The 22,612-nt window shown below is 53.9% G+C and overlaps 1 protein-coding gene across 10 annotated transcripts in view; it reads right to left on the bottom strand.

Annotated features, from left to right (window-relative positions):
- The window catches only part of LOC113924622 (janus kinase and microtubule-interacting protein 1), a 251,395-nt gene that overhangs the window by 184,672 nt on the left and 44,111 nt on the right, over positions 1-22,612 (bottom strand). For all 10 annotated transcript variants that reach the window (XM_027598636.2, XM_027598634.2, XM_027598644.2 and 7 more), the window contains exon 2: positions 4,493-4,758. In XM_027598636.2, the coding sequence (XP_027454437.1) occupies positions 4,493-4,621 (129 nt within the window). In that variant the 5' untranslated portion in view covers positions 4,622-4,758. The remainder of the gene's footprint in view (positions 1-4,492; positions 4,759-22,612) is intronic.

Raw genomic sequence — 22,612 nt, 5'->3', positions numbered from 1 at the left:
AGGGGCATGCGGGGAGCAACCACCCTTACTAAGCTGCCCCCTCCATAGGCTGGGGGCTCCCACGGTTCCCCCACTTTAACTCCTAGGAGCCTTGAGAGGGAGGTACCTGTTTTGCTGGAAAGTAGCAGTGGCGACCTGCCCGCGGGCAGGAGCCAGCAGGGGACGGAGCCACGCTCACCCCCAGGCACCTGGCCCCAGGGCCTGGCTCCGCAGACACCAGGCTGCCAACCCCGCCTGAGTGTATTTATCGAATCAGCAAAACTTAAAACATTGCTTTGTAAAATGTGCCAAAGGAGTATTTTCTTAAAACACTCCAAAATGCTTTATTCAACCTTTTCAAGGATCACACAAAACACACACTCGGCAGGAACCCTTGCCAATCCATTCGCTTTCTAAATCACACCAGTTTCCAGAAAACAGAAACCGACTATATCGCACCGAGGACAAGCTACTTCCGTGGGAGGCGGCAGGTTTCCCCAGACATGTTGAAGTTAATTTTGGGTGAGGAGTTTTACACACTGAGCCTGGGTATTGATCAGCCCTCACTTACAACAGCAGAGAAAGAAGCAAAACCAGCCCAGGCAGACACAAGATCAGCATCTCCTTGTGTCGAATACGCTCAACCACAGAAATAAAATGGGGGACCCCATCAGTTCTGGGTCTACCTCTCCCAGGGCTGGAAGTAGGAGTCTTTTCCTAATGGATTGAGTGCCAATGAACCAGAAGTTTAAATACTGAACATGATTGCCCCAGCAAGGCATTAAATGTTTCTGGCACTGTCCTTTCTGGAAGGTCACACTCTTCTGATTTCCCTGGTTATTGCTGACAAGGACCTGAGTCGGAAGGAGGGGACTGGTCGCATCCCCAGCCTGCACTGATGTGGGATACTGAGCCTCAAGACAGTTAGTGTCACAGGTCAACTTGGCAGGGCCATGGGATCAGGTCATTTGGCCAAACACCAATGTAGATGTTGCTGTGAAGGTATTTTTTTTTAAGATGTGATTCACATTTAAGTCAGCAGACCTTGAGTAAAGGAGCTGACCCTTCATAACGAGGCTGGGCCTCACCCAATCTGTTGGTGGCCTCAAGAGAAAAGGCTGAGCTCCAGGATGAGAAAGGAATTCAGCCTCCAGACTGCTTCAGACTCATGACTGCAACATCAACTCTTGCTGAAATCTCCAGCTGCCTGCTCTGCAAAGTTCAGACTTGTCAGCCTCCGTAATCATGTGAGCCAACTTCTTAAAAAAATATCTGTCTCCTTCTCCTTCCCCATCCACACACACACACACACACACACACACACACACACACACACACACACACACTGGTTGGTGTGGTTCCGTGCCTCTCTGAAGAACTCTGACTAGATACTCTGAAACGGGACAGCAGCAGCTACCCACGAGGACTCGGGCGGAGGAAAGCCAAAGGCAGATGAGTGGATAAAGGGCAGTTTGCTCACATGTGGACAAGGAGGAAAGAATGTGGAGGGGTGCAGGGTGGGCCTGCTGAGACCGGCCAGGCCACACCGTGTGTAAGGCAGGGATGCTGACAAAAGACGAGGTCAAGGGAGAAAGCCCCGCTGGGTCCCACCGGCTCTGCCCTGAGGAGCCGAGGGCCGAGCCCAGGGGCCACAACCCAAGTCCAGCAGAGCAAGGCTGGGTTGGCCCACAGTGTACAGAGCACATGCTCCTTACTCCATCGAGCTAAGCAAGTCTAAAAAGCAGCCGGCACTTCACCTGCCAGACGCCTCCAAGCTATTCCCCAAGTCCAGAGGCACAGCAGGAGGGAGGGGCCCACACCCGCCACTCCGCAGCCCTTGGCTCCAGATGAGGCAAGAGCAAACTGACTGGGAGGGGCCGCACCCGGGGGGAGGTGGGGAGGGCGGCTGGCGTGGGGAAGCTTGGGCTGGAGCAGGGAAGTCAGCCTCCCTGCCCCCCCCCCCGCCCCACTCCTCATCCGATCTGTCAGTGCTGGCTCCCCATTTCCAGGCCTGGTCGCTTCTCCCACTCCCTGCCACCACCCTGACTGTGGCAGCCACCTCCCAACCAATAACACCCCAGCTCTGCCCCTGCCCACCCCAGACCCGGGCCTCGGCAAGTCAGGAACTCATGGGTGTTGCTGGACACTTGGGACCATGTAAGCACCGTTCCCTGGCTCACTAGCCAGCAAAAGCCTTAGGAGCCGGCTCCAAACGGCCTCTGTGAAGCCTTCCTGGGCTCTCTTGCCCCTACTCCGTGTCCTAATATTTCCCGTGCAACACGGAGCGATGGCACAGGGGCTTGCTGAATGAATGAATCAACAGATACAGTTAGCACTTCCCCTCGTCCTACGGTGTTCAACAGGATCCTCTGGGAAAATGACAACACTTTAACTGCAGCATCAATTACAATTTTATAAGATCATATAAAAATATCATTTAAACGCAACTGTAAAGTTTCTATTTCTGTTTTTCCTACCAGCCCATAAGCACATTGCTGACTGCTCTGAGAACAGAAATTCCCCAAGCAGCGACACGGGGAAAGCCCTCCCGAGGGGCCGTGGGGGTGGCTGGGCTGAGAAATCAGGCAGCCAGGGCATGCCCCGCAGGGAGGCGGCCTGGCTCCCAACCCAGTGCCACCACCTACACCTGTGCTGAGACCTGCTGTTATGGGTGGAGGTGTGTCCCCCAAATTCCCAATGGAGGTCCCAACCCGCGTGACCACAGAATGTGACTGTATTTGGAGATTAAATCTGAAAAGATGTAATTAAGTCAAATGAGGTCATCTGTGTGGGCCCTGATCCATTATGACCGGTGTCCTTAAAAGAAGAGATGGGGACAGCCATGTGAGGACACGGGGGAGAAGATGACCATCTCCATGCCCAGGAGGGAGTTACCCCAGGAGAAACCAACTTGCCCACACCTTCATCTACCACTTCCAACCTCCAGAATAAATTTCTTGTTGTTTAAGCCACCAAGTCTGTGGTGCTTTGTGATGGTGGCCCCGGCAAGCTAGTTGACCTGGGCAAGTCACCTCTCCTCTCTGACCCTCAGTTTGCTCACCTATCAACTGGAGAAAGCCCCCCCCCCCCCCCGCCGGACCTCACAGGTCACTGCCAAGGTCAGGAGGCCGTCGAAGGCACCTGGCATGACCTGCATAGTAGACACGTAATAAATGTCACAGCCAAGTGCCGGGTGACTGTGTGTGACAGGCAACACACGTGTGTGACTGTCCCATTCTTCAGATGACTCAGGGAGGCAGGCACATCAGAGGACCCCATGTAACAAAGGGGAAAATTGAGGCACGGGTGGTCACATGGCTTGCCCCGAGACCTCAGGGTGAGTCAGGTGGTGGGGGTGGGATGGAGCCCTGGCAGAACGACCTCTGCTTCCCGGTGGCCACAGCTGCTGTTGCTACTTCGGGGTGGGGCCTGCCAGCCCCAAGGGATCCCAGCAGGTGAATCCCTCCTGAGCTGTACAAAGCGTGGACAGGTTGGCAGAGGGGGACCGCCCCAGGCGTGGGGCCCTGAGTGTCTGGGGATGGGAGGGGGCACATCTGTCCCCAAGCTCCAGGAGTCCAACCTTCCTCTCCTCCAGGTCCTGGCCTCTACCTCTGCTCTCCATGGCGCTGTCCTGAGCAGGGGACTGAGTCAGGGCCCAGGCCCCAGCCCCTCCCCACCTGGGAGCTGGACCCCATCTGGCCCCCTGCTGCTGCCCAGTCCCAGTGCGCTCAACAAGACGGACACCTACGCCAATTCCCCAGCAGTCCCTCCCAAGGCTCCCGGTGCTGCGGGCAGGGCTGGAAGGCACACCACCTCAGGGCCTGGGTATAACCTCCCCCACCCTGCCCAGAACAGGCCAGACCCTCGGCCACTCAGGCTGCCGGGGAGCAAGCTCCACCCCCTTCTCTTCGCCCACAGACACCACAGAGCCCCGTCCTGCTTGGCCTTCAAACCACCCGAGTGACAACACTGATGGGCTGTGTTCTGAATCCATGACACCGGATCTTTAGGACTTTGAACTGACTGGTTATTATTCCTCCACGGTGCCAGGCTGCCCGTCACAGCTGCACTTGACCTGGATGCCTACAGTCTGCCTGGCACCCAACCTGGCACTGTACTGACCAGCCCCAAAGCTCGTTCTCGCCCCACGAGAGCTCAACAGCCCCATCCCAGACCCAGACTCTGCCGGAAGCTCTTTAGTACCCTCGCCTCCTAACTCCTACCCACAGGTCCATCGGGGGCGGGGGGGGCAGTTGTGACCCCATCTTTCAGGTGAGGGCGCTATGGCATGGATGGACAGTGATGGAGCTGGTCCAAGGTCACAATGAGACAGGAGGGGGCCAAGACTGGAACCCACGTGGTACCACCACTGATGGTATACCCATTTCACCAAGGGGCAAGGTGAGGTGCAAAGGTTGAGCGCCCACCCCCAACCCCAGCCTGGGAAGACCCCCGCCAGGGAACTCGCAGCGCCCCCTCCTCCGTGGAGCAAGGGGGCCCGCACCCCTCCCACCTTGCTCTTCTCCTGCTGGAACTCGATCTGAATGCTCGTCAGCTTGGCCCGCAGCTCCTCGTTAGCCATTTGCACGGCGTCAGCCTCCATCTCGGGCCTCTCGCCCTTGTTCCGGCTCTTCTTAGACATGCTTCCTCTTGGCTTGAGACGCTGAGATCCCTTGGTTCACACCCACCAGCCAGCAGGTGCAGCTACGGGCTCCGCCGTGCTAACCAGGTGTGCAGGGCTCAGCTTGTCCTCCGTGTAAACCACCATCACTTGGGACGCTGGGGAGGAGGGAGTCCAGGTTAGCAGAGAGACAGAGAGGCTGGCGTCCTGGCCTGAGCACTCAAACACAACGGCAGCCAGCGCTGGCTGAGGTCTCCCTGCCTGGGCCACGCACCTGCTCATCCCACGGAGGCCCCGCCATTCACAACACTGACCTAGTGCTTCTCACACTGGATGCCACACAATCTCTCGGAAGCTCGTAAAGGTGGAGAGTCTTGCGCCCACCCCAGAGAATCTGATTTGCATTTCTCACGAGCACCCAGGTGATGCTCCTGGGCGAACACACCCTCAGCAGTTCTGGTGCACCTCTGTCCTTCTCGAGAGGGGATCACACCACCACCCCCAAGCAACCTGTAAACCACCAGCTGTAGCCGTCAGTGAGCCCCAGTTACCAAGGGTGCTTGTTCCAAAATGCGGGTCCCTGTGGAGCCCTGAGCTCAGAGCATGAGGTGCATGGTGGGACCGAGGAATCCGGATGCTCCATCCACACTCCCAGGTGACTCTGGAGTAGGATCTGAGGATTGCACTCTGAAAAATGGCCTTTTTGACTTCATAAAGGTCGGTGGCTCCCTCTCCCCGACCCCAGACTAGCACAGCACTGGTCACCCTGAGCCGCTAGCTCTGCACCCAGTGGAAGCGCCTGCAGTCCCTCCAGGCCTCTATGCTTGCCAGGCCAGGCCCAAGTGGCTGCCCAGTTGACAGGGGCGTCGTGATGAGCTAACAGCATCACCAGCATTCACATTCCTCCTGGGGAGGCCCGGGCCCTTCGTTTGGTAGGGCTACCCTCACAGCCCACATGGTGGCAAAGCCCAAGCCCTTAAAACAAGGCCTGGAGTGACATCTAGTACCGCTGCATCCTGGGTGTGACACCTAGACCACCCTTCGTTAATCCGCACAACTGCCCTGTGAGGTAGGTGAGGTTGCCCAGTGTCACAGATGAGGAACTGAGGCACAGAGAGGCTGAGTGCTAGCAAGAGTCACATAGCCAAGGTGAGGCAACAGCATTAACGCAGTCAAGCTCCGCAGCTGGGCTGGACGTGGTGAGTCTGAACCCAGAATCCAAACCCCGAGCCCTGGGCCAGCCTGACGCCACGCTGCCCTGCCTCTGACAGCACATCTCTCATTCCGCAGGCCCCTTGCTCTGCCTTCTTGCTCTTTTCCATATGACAAACCATGCTACGCCATGATGCGAGCTCCAAGCAAGCAGGGCCTGGGTCGGTTTTATTCTCGCTGCATCCTCTGTGCCTGGACTCAGAGCTCAGCATGCAGGAGGCACTCCAGAAGCATTTGTTGAATGAATGAATGAATGAATGAATGAAGCACTTATTATCTGTCAAGCCCTGTGATAGGAGTTGGGGAGCATATAGTCCTCACAGCACCTGGAGAGACAGGTACAGATATTAGGCCCATCTTAGAGATGAGAAAAAAATCCAGGCACAGAGAGGGTTAGTAAGCTACCTAAGGCCACAGAGTGATTCAGTGGTGGCCATGAGATTAGATCGCCTTGGGAGAGAATGCAGAATAAGAGGAGAACATTCCAGCATGGAGGAATGCCAGGCTTTGGAGTGGAACAGAAGACATGAAATCAGCAAGGAAGATCGGACACCAGCAGCCTGGAGACAGAAGGAGGACCAGAGAGGCTCAGGGAAGAAGGGGTTTTAGGAGGAGGTCAAGATGAGGAGGGGAAACTGGCCACCAGATTCAGGAATAGGGGGTCAGTGGCCTCAGCAGGAGCCGCTTTGTGGGGTGGGAGTCGGGAGACAGGCAGGCAGACAGGGAGCTGGGTGGGGTCTCACAGATGCCGGCACTTCCGGCCAGCGGCAGACCCGCAATGCCTGTGAGCTGAGGTCCAGCGTGCCCAGGGGCACTGGGATGTTTGTGCAAACCAGCCGATTGGGAAGGCAGAGGTGGAAGCCAGTGATACTCCTCTCGAACAGGAGGGAGCAGCATTTCTCGACACGCCACGCAGGATTATTCAGGGGGAATCAGCATCCCCACTGATTGATTCCAGAAAGGTACATTGTGTCTGCAGATAAGTATGAACTCCATTTGCTCTGATGTGACTTATGAGAGCATAATCCATAATTCATTCCTTGCTGCTCTGACCTGCCTGCCCTTACCAGCACAGCAGCACTCAGAAGGCGCCCCACCCCAAAGAGACGGCAGGAAGCACTCTTCAGATCCTGCACCAGAATGGGGGAGGCTTCTCTCCCCTTGATTCCGTCCCATGGCCCAACGACACCACCTCTAGGAATGCACTGTAAGGACTCACCAGAGATATGGCCTCTCCATACACACAGGTGTTCTTCCCAGCAACCCAATGCTCATCCAAAGGGATGGTTAAGTAAATGACACCAAAGGAGAAGGTGAATGTCACAGAGCCAAAGAACAAATATAATTTCTGATCTCAGTTTTCAGAAATACTCATTCACTGTTTCCATTTGGTCACAAATATTTTTTGAGTATCTGTTGGGCACCAGGCCCTGGGGACACAGCAGTGAGGACCAGACAGCCAGGCCTCCCAAATGTTAGCCGTGATGGCCCGAGCGACAAGTGATATTTATCTTCTTCTTTATACTCTTCCTGATAAATCAATTTTCTATTTCTATTCCTGCTTTACAGAAAAAAAAAAAAAAATGATGCCATTTTTCCAAAGGAACGTAAGCAAGTTTCAGAAAACCATCTGGGTCTAGCTGGGAAAGAGACCAGAAAGAAGCTGAAGGAAAAGCACGTGGGCCCTGTCCCCAGTGCCGCGACAGCCTGGTCTGGAGGCTGACCAGCTCTCCAGGCACAGCCGGACACAGCTGCAGCTCTGCCTGAGTCTCTAAGGGCTGCCTGCAAGGGAAAGGTCACCCGAGAAGAGAGGACACGGGCCACACCCCCTGGGACAGAGCTGGCCGTTCTGTAGGGCCAGAAAAGTGCTGTCCCCCAGCAAAGGGCTATCCTGCACAGTTAAGTGTGTCCTCTCAGCTCATGCTTTGCTGACTGGATGGTTCTGGAAGAGTCACGGAACTTCTCTACACCTTGGTATTCCCATCTGTTTAATGGGATCCATGGCACTGGCCTCACAGGGATGTGTGGGGATTGCTGCGATCCGTAGCCATGCTCAGCCCAGTGAAGACACTCACCGAACAAAATGAAGCCAAACTTATTAGGAGGAGCAAGGCCAGCCTCCCAGTAATCTCCACGAAGGTTAGGAAAACAGGTGCTAAGCCTAGGCACCATTGGAAGGGGCCACGTCAAGGTGTGGCCCATCTGGTGTCACGCTGTCCCAGCTTCTCAGTGGCCCTAGTACAACCTGAAGGCCCATTTCCTTCCCCAGCAGACCCTCCCAGGAACACTGAAGATGCCAGGGAGGAAGGCGCAGCAGAGGAGGCATCTGGGCCTCAGGGAGGTCAAGCACCCACCCGAGGCAGCACAGCACGCGAGATGCAGGCAGTGAAACAGTTCTACTCCTCAGGGAGGCCCTGGGACAGCAAGCCCAGGGGAGCGGGGGAGAGGAGACCCGGCCCATGCGGAGACAGCACACCAGGAGCATCTGGGGGACCACGAGAGCAGCGGCTGGCAGTCTCAGGGCCAGTCCCAGACTCCAGTTGTTCTCAGACACCCTGGCCAGCTGGACCCCAAGGCCCCCTAGTCTCCCAGCCTGCCTTTCAAGGCCCCAAGAAGCAGAAGGGCCAAAGGGCAGAGACAGACGGCAGCGGGACAGGCCAGACACCCAGAAGGCGGGCCATGCCTGGGGACGGACGGCCCAGTTCTTGCCTCCTCCAGGAAGCCTCCCCCAATGAGCCCATGGTCGGGCACCTCCTCTGAGCTGCCAGGGTGGCTGAGGGCTGCCCTGTTTGCCCGTCTGTCAGCCCCTGTGAGGGTGGGATCTTGACTTCCATCTTTGTAGGGCCTCTCCCAGTGCTCCGCCCAAACTCCAAGCTCTGTGTTTCCAAGATGAATAAATTCCAGTGAGCAAACACCGAGCCTGCAATGAACTAACACCAACACTCACTCTCAGGCCCGGGCCTCAGTAAAGGTTGAGATGCGGGGACACAGAAGGAGACAGTACCCAAAGCTATGGGCTTAAGACAAACTCGGGGCTTTCGGTGGGCCCCATGCGGCTGGCTTCCTTGCCAGGAACACACCATGGCTGGTCCGGCCCGAGGCTCAGGGTGCCACTTGGTATCCTTACAATCAGCCCCACAGCTGCTGATCTCCACGAGGGCCACCCCCGTGGGAGCAACAACAGGTCATTCTCCGACCTGAGATGAGCTCGGTGCCCACTCCGTACCAGGGGCTTTCCAAACTCATGACAGCCCACTGAGCAGACGGCACAGCCCAGTACTGACAGAGAAGCCCCACGGAGGCTCCGCAAATATCGCCCGAGGCTAGTGCACACCACACCACAGGCAAATCGCCAGCCCCTCTCTCGGAGCCTGTTATCTCGTGCTTTACATACAAGGTTAGCAAGCTACACCGTCTGTTCTCCTGACCGTCCCCAGGACTCACCTCGGGCCACACCTCCTCCACGCCTCCTTTATCCCCAGAGGCAAGGTGGGGGGGGGGATCGTCGTGGCCCAAGCCACACCGGATGACTCTAGGTGCCTTTGCTCCACCATCTCCGGGCCTGCAGGCCTGCAGGGGCGGGGGTGGTCACAGGAGACAAACTCCATTTACAGATGGGGAAACTGAAGCCCACACAGGTCAGGGGCTTACCTGCCTGCCTGGGGTCACAGAGGGAGAGGCAACCCAGAGGGGAGAGGAGACCCGGAGGCTCCCCTCCTCTCAGCAGGTGGTCAGCGGAGCTTACCTGGGGCTTCAGAGGCCCTGGAGTGGACAGCACCCCACGAGGACGCCATGGGCCCCGCGCCGGCTCCCACTGTCCAGCAGGTGATGTCATTCATCACAGCAGCTGGGGCCCCCCCTCGCCTTGCTTTTTAGGATCCTGCCATCCCAGGGGCCCACGCAAGCCCCAGACGTCCAGCCCCTCCCTGCAGACAGGGCCGCCCGCTCCCGCCAGCTGGGGACTCAGGCCGCTGGGGCACTCTCCCAGCTGCCGACCTGAGCGCCACGGGGCCGCGCCCTGCAGACTTCCTCCTCGGGCCCAGGTTGCTCCTCCTGCGGCCAGGCGAGCCCCTGAGAGCCCCGGTGTGGCAGGGAGGGGCGGCTGCAGTGCAGGCCCCGCACGCGCAGCGCGCACAGACACCCCGCACACCCCCCGACACCCCCCACGTCCGCGTGCCCCACCTCATGTGGCAGACCTGTACGGGCCAATGTGATGGGGGGGCTTCGGGGGGTGACTGGGTCATGTGGCACCCCGTGAATGCAGTGCGTGCCCTCAGGGACAGAGGGTCTCTCTCCGCTCTGTGAGGTGACGGGGCAGCAGCGGCTCTCCCCAGCTCCCCCCCGACCCCCCTGCCCCCCAGTTGGAACCCCCGCCTCCCAGCCTCCACCGCTGCAGCCAGGGCGGGAGATGAAGGTGTGTGGCTCCGGGCAGGCGCTCTGCAGAGTCCAGGGCCGGCAGCGGGGCTCCCAGAGATGCGCGCCACACACACACACACACACACACACACACACACACACACACACACACACACACCTGCAGTACACACACACCACACACACCACACACACACACCCGCGCTACACACACATGCCCCCACACACGTTATACACACGCTACACACACATGCTCCCACACACACGCTACACACACTACACACACCACACCCACACACCACGCTACACACTACACACATGCTACACACCCACCCCCACACACACGCTACACACATGCTATACACACACCACACCCACACACCCGCGCTACACACACATGCTACACATACACTACACACCACACACACACTACACACAGGCTACACACACACACACGCTACACACACCACACCCACACACCCGTGCTACACACAAACGCCCCCACACGTTATACACACGCTACACACACACATGCTCCTACACACACACTACACACGCTACACACACCACACGCACACACCCGCGCTACACACCCACGCCCCCACACACACACTACACACCACACACATGCTACACACCCACCCCCACACACACGCTACACACATGCTACACACACCACACCCACACACCCATGCTACACACAGGCTACACACCCCCCCCACACACACACTACGCACAGGCTACACACACGACACCCACACACCCGCGCTACACACACATGCTACACACACACTACACACTACACACAGGCTACACACACACACACGCTACACACACTACACATATCACACATACACTATACACACTGCACACACATGCTATGCACACCACACCCACACACCCGCACTACACACACACATGCCCCCACACACAGGCTACACACAGGCTACACACAAACACACATGCTATACACAGGCTACACACACACACATGCTATGCACACTACACATACCACACATACACTACACACACTGCACACGCTACGCACACCACACCCACACACCCGCGCTACACACACATGCCCCCACACACGCTACACACACGCTACACACACACACACGCTACGCACACTACACATACCACACATACACTACACACACACTACACACCACACACACCTACACACACGCTATACACAGTACACCCACGCTACACATCACACACATATATACACTACACACCACACACACACTACACAACCACATATATAAACACACTACACATACACTATACACAGTACACCCACACTATACACAACACACGTATACACACCACACACACAACACACACACTAAACACACATATGTACACACACTACACACCACACCCACACTACACACTATACACACTACACACCACACCCAAACTACACACAACACACATATATACAACACACACCACACACACTACACATACACACTACACGCGCTACACACAACACACACACTATACACACTACACAACACACCTACTACACACCATACACACTACACACACATTTGCACACACCACATATACACCCCACACACTACATACCGCACACACACACACACCACACATGCACACGCCCACTAGCCCAACAGCTCTGACCCGGACAGGAAAACCCCACATGTGCAGGAGAAGTGTTTCTGGGTTGTGCAGGCAGGTCTCTCCAGCCCGCTGAGCAGAATTCCCACGGAGGGGTCCCGGGCATCTCGTGAGGCCTGTAAGGAGTCTCCGGTGATGGAAAGCCCGGCTGCCTTGGGGATTGCCACGTCAAACTGGGGCAGCACAGGGATGCAGGCTGGGAGCAGGGGGGCTGCATGGGACCACAATTCCCGTTCTCCATCGGGGGAGTCAGGCTCAGAGGGCTCTGGCCCCACACGGGCAGGGGGGCCCCTCCAACTCATCCACTGGCTGCCCACCCAGGCCCACCCCACCCCGGCCGAGCCACAGAGCCTCCCTGCGGGGAGGCAGGGCCACAGCTGTCCTCCTGACTTAGAGATGAAGAAACGGAGCCTCCGAGACACACACACACACACCAGAAAGCCACACAGCTAGGTTTGCTGAGAAGCTGGCTGTTCTGGAAGGAAAGGGGGTAAGTGGGGGAGACAAAGGGGCATGCGCTGTGCCCGAGGGTGACAGGGCAGAGACGGCAGGCCCTGGCTGGCAGGGGAGTCAGTGGCCCACCCTGCCTGCCAGGGCTGCGTCAGCGCGGCACCCTCGCTGGCACGTCGGTGAGGACCAAATGGGACAGTGGGTGTGACAGTACTTGGAAGGCCATGAGGTGTCCCAGAAATGGGCCCTTCACTGTGTGATGAACAAATCACACACATGAAGACCCGATTAGCCGCAGGATGCAGGACTCCCAGTCCCTAAGAAGCTGGGACTCCAAGGCCCCACCTGTCGCCTCCTGCCCTCCAGGCCCCACAAGAATCCCCTCCTCGGGGCCTTCTCCATAGTCCTCCCCAGGACAGGAAGCCTCCCCCCCCCACCGCAACCATGGGGACACCTGCTCCCCTAGGGCAGTCCCTAGGCTCTGGGAAGCACCTCCTGTCTCAAGCCTAAAAGAAACAAAACAAACAAAAGGGCCCCTTGTAACTTCTCCCCCGGGCCCCTTCCAGCACTCAGAAGCTACCCAGAGGGAGTCCATTCTCCCTTCCCCACGGAGGGGCCCTTCAGTGATGTGGAAACTCAGTCATACTCCTGGAACCTTCTCTTCTCCAGGTAACATGAGATCAGAAGAAGGAGTGTTTCTGGAGCACAAACTTACACCAGACACCTCGACCAGCCCCACACAAGACAATCTCAAGCAAGCCTCTCACGACTATGATGTGGGTCCTCTTATTACCCCCATCTTGTGGGTGGAGAATTTGAGGCCCAAATACAGTAAGTAACTAGACGGTCACATGGTTAGAAAAGAGCCTGGCAGACGTGGATTTAAATCCCAAACAGATCTAACCCTCTGATCTGGGGTAAGTCACCTGAATTCTCTGGGCCTCAGTTTCCTCATCTGTGAAGCGGAGATCTTTACTGCTCCTGGATGGCAGATGCTCGCCGTGGAGACAGGGCACCATGGCGGTACGCACTGCAGTGAGCTCAGGACACGCTGGGAGGAGGGAGTGAAGGGCAGTCTTCACTGACACCAGGTCCCAGGCGTGGCCTGGGAGTCCGTCCCACAATGGGACACTGTGTGGTGGTGCCTGTGTATCTTCAAATGGGGGCAGAAGAATGGCCACCTGCCACACCTCGCCCCCACAGGCACCACCTAAGCCCCACAGTGTTATCTGCCAGGTTCCCTCTGGAGCTCTCCTGGGTCCCCTCACCCCACCACCTGCAGCCCTGTGGACCTCAAAAGCCTTAAACAGTCTCCCTGCCCCCCACCTCCGAGCCACCACCCCTGCCCAGGGCGCCTTTGGAAGTGGAAGTCCCCACATCCCACCCCAGTGCAGAAAATTAACAAAACACCACCAGTGATAATGGCAATAATAAAAACCAAGCTTCCCAGTCCCCACTGCCTCAGGGGAGAGCACCAACATGACCTCGCAGTGGGAGGTCTGGCTGGCAAGGCCCCCCACCAGCCCCCCACAGCCTTGCCTACTTGTTTGCTCACCCTGGCCCTGTAGAGTCTCAGCTCCTCCATTTATAAACCACCTGATTGAATGAGTCTCCAGTACCAGCCCAGAGCAGGTGCCCAAAACATCAGGACCCCTCTTTGGACGTCCGCTGGACGTGACGTGCTCCTTTCGCGCCCATCTCCATGGTTCAGTCACAAAGTTCAGGCAGAAGGACGCAAGAGATCCCTCAAGAGACACAGGTTTCCTGAGTACTTGGTAAAAACAACCCTCATTCCATGAAGCCAAGTATAACCACATAAGGACTGGCGTGTGTGTGGGCAGAGATGGGGGCACCCAAAGGTGGGCTCAGGTCACATGTTAGCTGGCCCCTCCCCCTGCCAGCCAGGCTCCCTCGGTGTTTAAACATGGCTGCAGCACAAAGACCCAAGTACCTTGGGTCTTGTTCTTGGGCAAACAGAGCCATGAGCAGAGGAGCTCGGCTGGTTGAATGCATCCAGCACGAGTTTACTGCCCACATCCTACCCACAGGCACCACGCGTGGTGCGGTGACACAATACTGAGAAAGCCACACCCTGCCGTGCCCCATGATGCTCACGGTCTCTCCTGCCCAAAGCCCCCTCCTTGCAGACCTCTGCCTGTCTGCTCCTTTGAACATCTCCACACACAGGTAGGAGGAACGCCACTCTGCATCCTAAATACAGCCACAGAAGGGCACAATGAGACTCTTCCATGGGCCACCACACCTCCATCTCTAGTCAGACACCACCAGCCACTGTCACTTGTTATCCCCACCCCAGTCACAGAACAAGCATGGTCATGGCTAAAGCTCAAGGCCCAGGTGGAGGGCTGCAGCTGACCCACCAACAGCTGGACACCATGAGGACACTGCCTTCATCAGGAATCTTCGGATGACCTCTATCACCTGGCCCTAGCATGTCCATCTTGATATGTCCCAAAGGAGTAAAATGCAGCCAAGCTCAGGGAAGGGAGTCCTCTCAAAACACCAGACCTCACAGCCAACAATGCACGGAGCTCAGGTCTGAACTCATGATGCCACCCCCCCCCCAAAAAAAAAACAGAGTAACCTCTAATCAGGGCAACACTGTGCAGTCACCTAACCTGCGGCCGCTTTAGCAAAGTCCTGCCCGATGTGAAGGGGGTGGGGGCATACACAGGAGGGAGGAACAGAGCAGGGAATGGAAGAACAGGGGAGGAAATGGTGGAGGGAAAGAGGGGAGGAGGGGGTAGAATCTAGAAAGAACTGAATCTAACTTCCAGTTTCTGGTCTGGCATGTAAGGAGCTTGGAAGTCATCACTTCCATCCGCACAACAAGGAAAAAGCTGAAGAAACTGAAAATCAGTAACTTTTCTTATATCCATCTGAGAACTGAGATCACACGGCAAAATTTGGAGAGGCAGACAGATGGATACTGAGAATAACAACCCTACCAGAGCAGAGACCTCCATGGGAATCAGTTCAGATTCCCTTTATCAAATACCTCCTGTCCAGCCTTCAACAACAACAGAATTACAAGGCATACAAAACCCAGTTTGAAGAGACAGAGCAAGTATCAAAGCCAGGCTAAGATACGGCAGTGATGCAGGAATGAGCAGACCAGCACTTTAAAATAAGTATGATTAACATGCTATGGGCTCTAACAGAAAAAGTAGACAATATGCAATAATAGATGGCTAAAGTAAGCCAACATGGAAGCTCTAAGAAAGGACTGAAAAGAAATACTAAAGGAAAAAAAGAACAAAACAAAACACTATAATGGAAACGAAGAACACCTCTGAGGAACTCATTAGTAGACTGGACCCAGCTGGGGAAAGAATCAGTGAGTCTGAAGATAGGGCCATAAAACCATTCCAAACCGAACAGCAAGGAAAACTATGACTGAAACAGAACAGAGTATCCCAGAACTGGGGGATAATTACAAAAGGGGTAACAAATATATAATAGGAATACCAGAAATAGAAGAGAGAGAGAAAGGAACAGAAGAAATATTTGTACCCACACTGTCTGGGAATTTCCAAAAATTAATGGCAGACACCAAACCAAATATCCACGAAGCTCACAGAACACCAAACAGGACAAATATCAAAAACCCGACATGTAGGCATATCATATGCAAACTGAGGAAAATCAAAGACAACTAAAAAAATCGTGAAAGATGCCAGGGGGTGGAAAACACCTTACCTATAGGGGAACAAGGGTAAGAATTATATCCGATGGGTATTAAAGAGGGCACATACTGAATGGAGCACTGGGTGTTATATGCAAACAATGAATCATGGAACACTACATCAAAAACTAATGATGTGATGTATGGTGATTAACATAACACAATAAAATTTTTAAAAATTTAAAAAAAAAAGAATTATATCCGACTTCTCCTCAGAAACCATGCGAGCGAGAAGAGAATGGAGTGAAGTCAAGTGTTAAGAGAAAATCCCACCAACCTAAAATTCTATACCTTGTGAAATTATCTTTCAAAAGTGAAGGAGAAGTAAAGACTTTTTCTGACAAAAAAAATTTGAAGAAATTTGTCACCAGTAGATCTTCCTGGCAAAAAGCAAAAGTTACAGGAAGTTCTGAGAGAAGAAAGATGTCATAGGTCAGAGATACAGATCTAAAAACAAAAAAATAAAAAATAAAAAATAAATTTTCTAAAGAAACACAGATCTACACAGGAAAAGGAAGAGAGCCAGACAAGGAATAAATGAAGGAAAAATAAAAACTTTAATTTTTCTTATTCTCAATTGATCTAACAGATAAAAATAATAACTGCAACGGTGTATTACATGATGACAGCTTCTGGATGAGTGACATGAATGACAGCATTGTGACAAGGAACGGAAGGACGGAAACAGGAAGACTTTGTTGAAGGTGCTTACGCTGTACATGAAGTCACATGGTATTGTATGAAAAGGGACTTGGATTGGCTGCACATGTCTATTGCAAATTCTAAGGCTACCACTTTATTTTTTAATTTAAATTCAATTAGCCAATGTAGAGTACATCATTAGTTTCAGATGTACTATTCAATGATTTATCAGTTGCGTATAACACCCAGTGCTACCACTTTAAAAAGCTAAAGAAGAAATAGAGGCACACCTTGGAGATATTGCAGGTCTGGTTCCAGACCGCTGCAATGAAGTCAACATCTCAGTAAAGGGAGTCAAACGACTCCCTTTGGTTTCCCAGTCCATATAAAAGTTATGTTCACACCATACTGTAATCTGTTGCATGTGCAACAGCATTATATCTAAAAAAAATGCACATACCTTAATTAAAAAATACTTTATTGCTAAAACCATCATCAGAGCTTTCAGCAAGTCATAATCTCTGATCATAGATCACCCTAACAAATATAATAATGAAAATGTTTGAAATATTGTGAGAATTACCAAAACGTGATGCAGAGACATGAAGTGGGCAAATGCTGTCGGAAAAATGGTGCCAATAGATTGGCTTGACTCAGGGTTGCCACAAACCTTCCATTTGGGAAAAAAAAAAATGCAATATCTACAAAGCATAATAAAGCATAGCTCAACAGAACAAGGTGTGCTTGTACAACCAATACACTGGGGAAACAGAGAAAAAGGGACACACAGATGCTCCGTCAAAACCACAGAAGGCAGGAAAAGGGCAGAAAACAAAAGTAGGCAAATAGAAAAGTAACAGATATGGTAGATATGACTCCAGCTATATTGATAATCACCGAACTATCAGGGGTCTAGCTGCACCAATGAGAAGACAGGGACTGCCAGAGTGGGTGGAAAAACAAGACACAGCTATGTGTCGTCTACAAGACAACACTGAACTTCAAGACCCACAAGGCTGCCACAGAGCCAGCGGACTTCTGCACGCTCATGGTGAGCTAAAGGAAACAAAGCTCTAATGAACTCCCAGTCACCGTGGATCTCTCGATGCTGACGATCTCTCACCTACAACCAAGATAGCAAACCCCACCTGAAGAAAGATCTTTGTAATAAATTCAGTAAGATAAAAATTGCATTATACAAATGGTACTCCAGAAGCCCATTAGGAAGCAATGCGGCCCGTAAGAACAGAAAAAAATCATAAGGATAAATCTAAATTAAAATTACAAGCAGAGGGGGCTCCTGGGTGGCTCAGTCGGTTAAGCGGCTGCCTTCAGCTCGGGTCATGATCCTGCAGTCTTGGGATCGAGCCCCATGTCCGGCTCCCTGCTCGGCGGAGAGACTGCTTCTCCCTCTCCCTCTGACTGCCACTCTGCCTAATTGTGTTCTCTCTCTATCTCTCTGTCAAATAAATAAATAAAATCTTTAAAAAAAAAATCACAAGCAGAGACAAAGCCCTTGCCAATAAGAATGGGGAAGTTAGCTGAGCACAAATTTTCTGCCTGTGCTCTTGGATATTTTGTGAGCAGACCTCGGCCCCGCTTCCCCAACACTGCCAAAGTAACAGGAAGGTAACTCTGTGCACAATTTCTTTGAAAGGCTTCGAAGACTCATAAACATAAAAGGTTCACTTTCATATGAAAAAGCCTACCATACGTACTCCATTTTATTTATACTCTGAGAGGGACAGAAGGAGATCAAGGAGATGGGGCCAATGTTAAACCCAATTCCTTAAAAACATAAAAATCACCAAAGAACGTAACCCTTCCCGACATGTTATAATCAGATTCCCTTTACCCCCTGAGCTCTGTTCCTTCCCCTGGTCTCTTTTCCACCCATGATATTCATGGGTGGGGAGGGAGTCGGTGTTTTATGCGTTCCGGCAGAGCTGGAGGTCCTGGGACTGTAATTCCCATCGATGCTGCATTCTCCAGGGCCTGGGTACCTCTGGAAGTGGGTTCCCTGTGTGCTCGGCAAACCCCCCACCTGCTTCCCTCCACTTCCCAGATTCCCCTGCAGTGGGTGGCGGTCATGTGACCAGCCCGGGCCAGTGGTGTGCAAGCAGCAGTGACTTGTGTCACTGCGGGGCTGAGGCACAGAACAGCCCGAGTGACTCCTCTTCTCTCTCTCCCTGGCTGCAGGGACCTGAGAAGCCTCGTGTTGAGATGATGGTGTGACCAGATGGGAGCACAGGACCCCTGAGATCACCCACTGGAGGGGAGCCCAGGGGACGTGCACCAGAGCATGCATGACCCAGAACTGATCTTTGGGGGCTCCTTTGTTACGCAGCACTGCCTCACCAAACCTAGCTGATACTCTCTTCCTAGAATGCCCTTCCCTCCCTTTCCCACCTATCCATCTTCTTCAAAATTCAGTTGGGGCATTACCTCCTCGGACAGCTAGCACTGATACCACTCCCCACCCTCAGGCCGGAGGGGGTGTCCTCTGCACACCACAGCACCCTGAGCTTCCCTTCCTCGCAGCCCCGATCGTGCTGCATTAGCACACATGTCCGCCCCACCAGACCAGGCACTCCTGGGTGGCGAGGCCTCAGTGTCCCTCCACCTTTGGAGAGCCTGGCTGGCTAGGCACCCAAGTAAAGGCAGAGGGCACATGCCTGTGAGATGGATGACCACATGCGCACACAAGAAACACCGCAATGCCCTCCTCCACGCACACAGATGCTACCAGACACTGCACGGCGCTAGAGACCTCTTCCCAACCTCTTCCACCAGCTCTTCAAGTCCAGCAGGGCAAGGGTGAGGTGCCCACGAGTGGTCACGGCCCAAAACAGAAGAGGAGGGATAGCCGCTGTGGATTCCCAGAGGCCAGGGAGGTGCCTTCCATGAAGGAGGCGACAGATGAGCTGGCCCAGCCAGACTGGCAGGACCTGGCGCAGAGACAGAAGCAAGCCGGATGGTCCATCTGCTTGGAGTCTGGAAGGGGCTGGGGCAGGGCTGCGTAGTCTCCTCGGGAACCACTCCTCTCCCATTCTCAAGCTATGGGTTGTCACCAGAGCTGACCCAGCCCGTTCCAGGGACGGGCACTTCCCAGCAGGCCCAGCCTGGCCCTTCCTGAATCAAAATGCCATTGTGTACATAGCACTTTGCGGAGTGACATAATCTAGCCCCCACATGTCATTGCATCAACCGCCACAGCCTGCCTGGGGAAGCACTTATGGCCCCATTTCACAATGGAGAAAACAGAGGTACAGAGAGCCGTGGCCAGCCTGCACTTGAACCCAAACCTTTGAAAGCTGGGTCCACTGGCTCCTCCCCAACCACTGCCCAGAAGCACTTCCAGCTCTCAAGGAAGCTCTTACACACATTTTTGAATTATCAGCCAACACCGTGGCGGAGACTGGGGTCATGGGAATTGAGAAATGGTGGATGTGGGGAAAATCTCACAATAAAAGAACAGCTCCTTCAGCACATACAGAAGTGCTCGGACTCCCAGCAGGCATCCATAAACCCGTATTTTGGTTTGTTTAAACCCAAATAACCAGGAAAACATGTAAGCACTTTTGGAAATCCTACTGTAGCATCCCAGGGGTAACACCTTCCTCCCTCCGGGAGCAGGAATGAGGGAAGCACCACAGGAACCCGTTAGAAATGCTAAGTGTCGGCAAGGGGTCATCCCTTTAACCCTATCAAGCTCCTGAGAAGGAGGGCTCATTTTCCATACCTTGTACAAGAAACAACAGAGGCACAGAGAGGCCAAGCCACTGCCCGCACTCACACAGCCAGACGCAGCCCTGCCATCACCCCCTGCTCAGTGATCCCTAGTTACCCTTTTCCTTCCTGCTTTTCTTACTTTTGATGGTGATTAGTACTAGTCAAGAGCCAAACCAAGGTAATGAATTTAGATTTCCAAGGAAGAGCCAACTCAAGCAGAGGCCAACAAGTCAGGTCCTCCTCTCCCCCTACTCCTGCCAGCTCACTGTAAAACCTCTGACCATAGCCAGAAAGCTCTGGCAGGGGGCGTGCGGGGATCGAACAAGTGACGGGAGCGGCAGCAGCTCATCTTCCACCAGGCGTTTAAACAGAGTTTTGTACTGAATCTCAACAACAAGCTCACGGAATTCAATCAACTACCCCATTTTACAGGGGAAGAAACTAAGGCTCAAGTTGCTGAAGCGAGGAGCCAAGATTCCACCCAGCCTGTCCGATTCTGCGGGCTGCCCGGTGCAGCCCTCGCCTGCTCCATGATTCAGACTCCCACTCGGTGGCCCCCACCCCTTCTTCCTCACCTGTTTTCAGGCTAAGGAGCTTCCTGTTGCTTTGCTTCGGGCACTTCCTACTTCCTGCCCCGGAAGACAGCCACGTGCAGCCCTACCTCCTCCATGTCACTGGACACGTGCTTGTCAGGCCCTGTGTCCCCAGTGCCTCCTGGCCGGGGCTCACCCAGGTTGGCGCTCACCCAGGTGGGCTGAACGGAAGAGGCTGGGAGAAGGTGTGCTGTCCTACCAGGGGCCGGATCGGATTCAGGCTGCACTTCCTGCTTGCATCCCACCTGACTCAGCTCCTGAAGTCGCTGCACACCCTGGAGACAGTACATGCCACAAGTCCGGGAGGAATCCGGGAACCAGGGAACTGTGAATAGCTCGAAGATTTGAGATGGTGACCCTTCTCGGCCTGCCCATACTCTCTCATCCCCCGGAGGAAATGACCCCAAAGGGGGATCAAATGTACCACCCTGAACTGCGGAGGCTAGAGAGCCAGAAACTACATTTCCCAGACTCCCTTGGAGCTAGGGTTCTGCATGCACCTGTAGATCCATCATTCATTCAATTCACTCATTCATTCATTCACTCATTCACACAAGATTCGACCCTAGGACAAATGGGGACCCGGGTGGTGTAGCAAGGTGCCCACTTGTTAGTGTGAGTCTGGCAGATAGGGTGTGCCCTGGTGTGTCTGGTGTCTGGGCATCATCCCTGCTTACAGCTGTGACCGGAGTCAGCCTGGACACAATAGCTTCTGATCCCCCAGCTCCCCAGAGGGCAACTCTGGGGTGTTACTCTGGGGTGTCACTCACCTGGGGGTGAGTGTCAAGCCTGAGGCCCAGCCAAGACCTTGCTCCTCCACCTTCTAACCACGCCTGCATCTCTGTATTACACCCCGTCTGTTTAAAGTAGACCAAGAGATGAATGCAGATGGAGACTGGGGTGCCCCAGAAACCTGAGTTCAAATTAAAGAGGGAGGGGCACCTCGGTGGCTCAGTCAGTGAAGCGTCCGCCTTCAGCTCAGGTCATGATCCTGGAGTCCCAGGAGCGAGCCCCACATCGGGCTCCCTGCTCAGCGGGGAGTCTGCTTCTCCCTCTCTCTCTCTGCCCCTCCTCCACACACACATACACTCTCTCTCTCTCTCTCTCTCTCTCTCGCTCAAATAAATAAATAAATAAATAAATAAATAAATATCTTTTTAAAAAATTAAAGAGGAACACACGAAACAACTTTAAATAACACAGCAGAAAACCTAATACTTTGTTCATGCTTGCTACAAATAGACCCCATCTACACCTATGGTCTACTGACAGAACTTCACATTCTAGAACCTCAAAATGGCAGTGGAGTGGAGTGTTCTCGAGGGCCAGCTCCGTATCAGACTGAGTTAGAATCAAGACCCCACCACCCCCGCCCCGCGCCGCCACATTAGCTGTGTGTCCCTGGGCAGGATACTTGTCTCCCGGAGCTTGTTTCCTCACCTGGAAAAATGAGGTCAACACCATGTGAAGATGGAGGCAGAGATTGGAGTGATGTGTCTATAAGCCAAAACACCACAAAATACTGGACAACCAAATCCAGCAACATATAAAAAGAACCATATACCGCGACCAGGTGGGATTGATCCCAGGATGCAAAGCTGGTTTAACACCCAAACCTAATCCATGTAATACACCATAATAATAAGATAAAGGACA

Source organism: Zalophus californianus, chromosome 2, assembly GCF_009762305.2.
Source record: "Zalophus californianus isolate mZalCal1 chromosome 2, mZalCal1.pri.v2, whole genome shotgun sequence".
NCBI classification, from domain to species: Eukaryota; Metazoa; Chordata; class Mammalia; order Carnivora; family Otariidae; genus Zalophus; species Zalophus californianus.
This window is presented reverse-complemented; position numbering and strand designations above follow the sequence as displayed.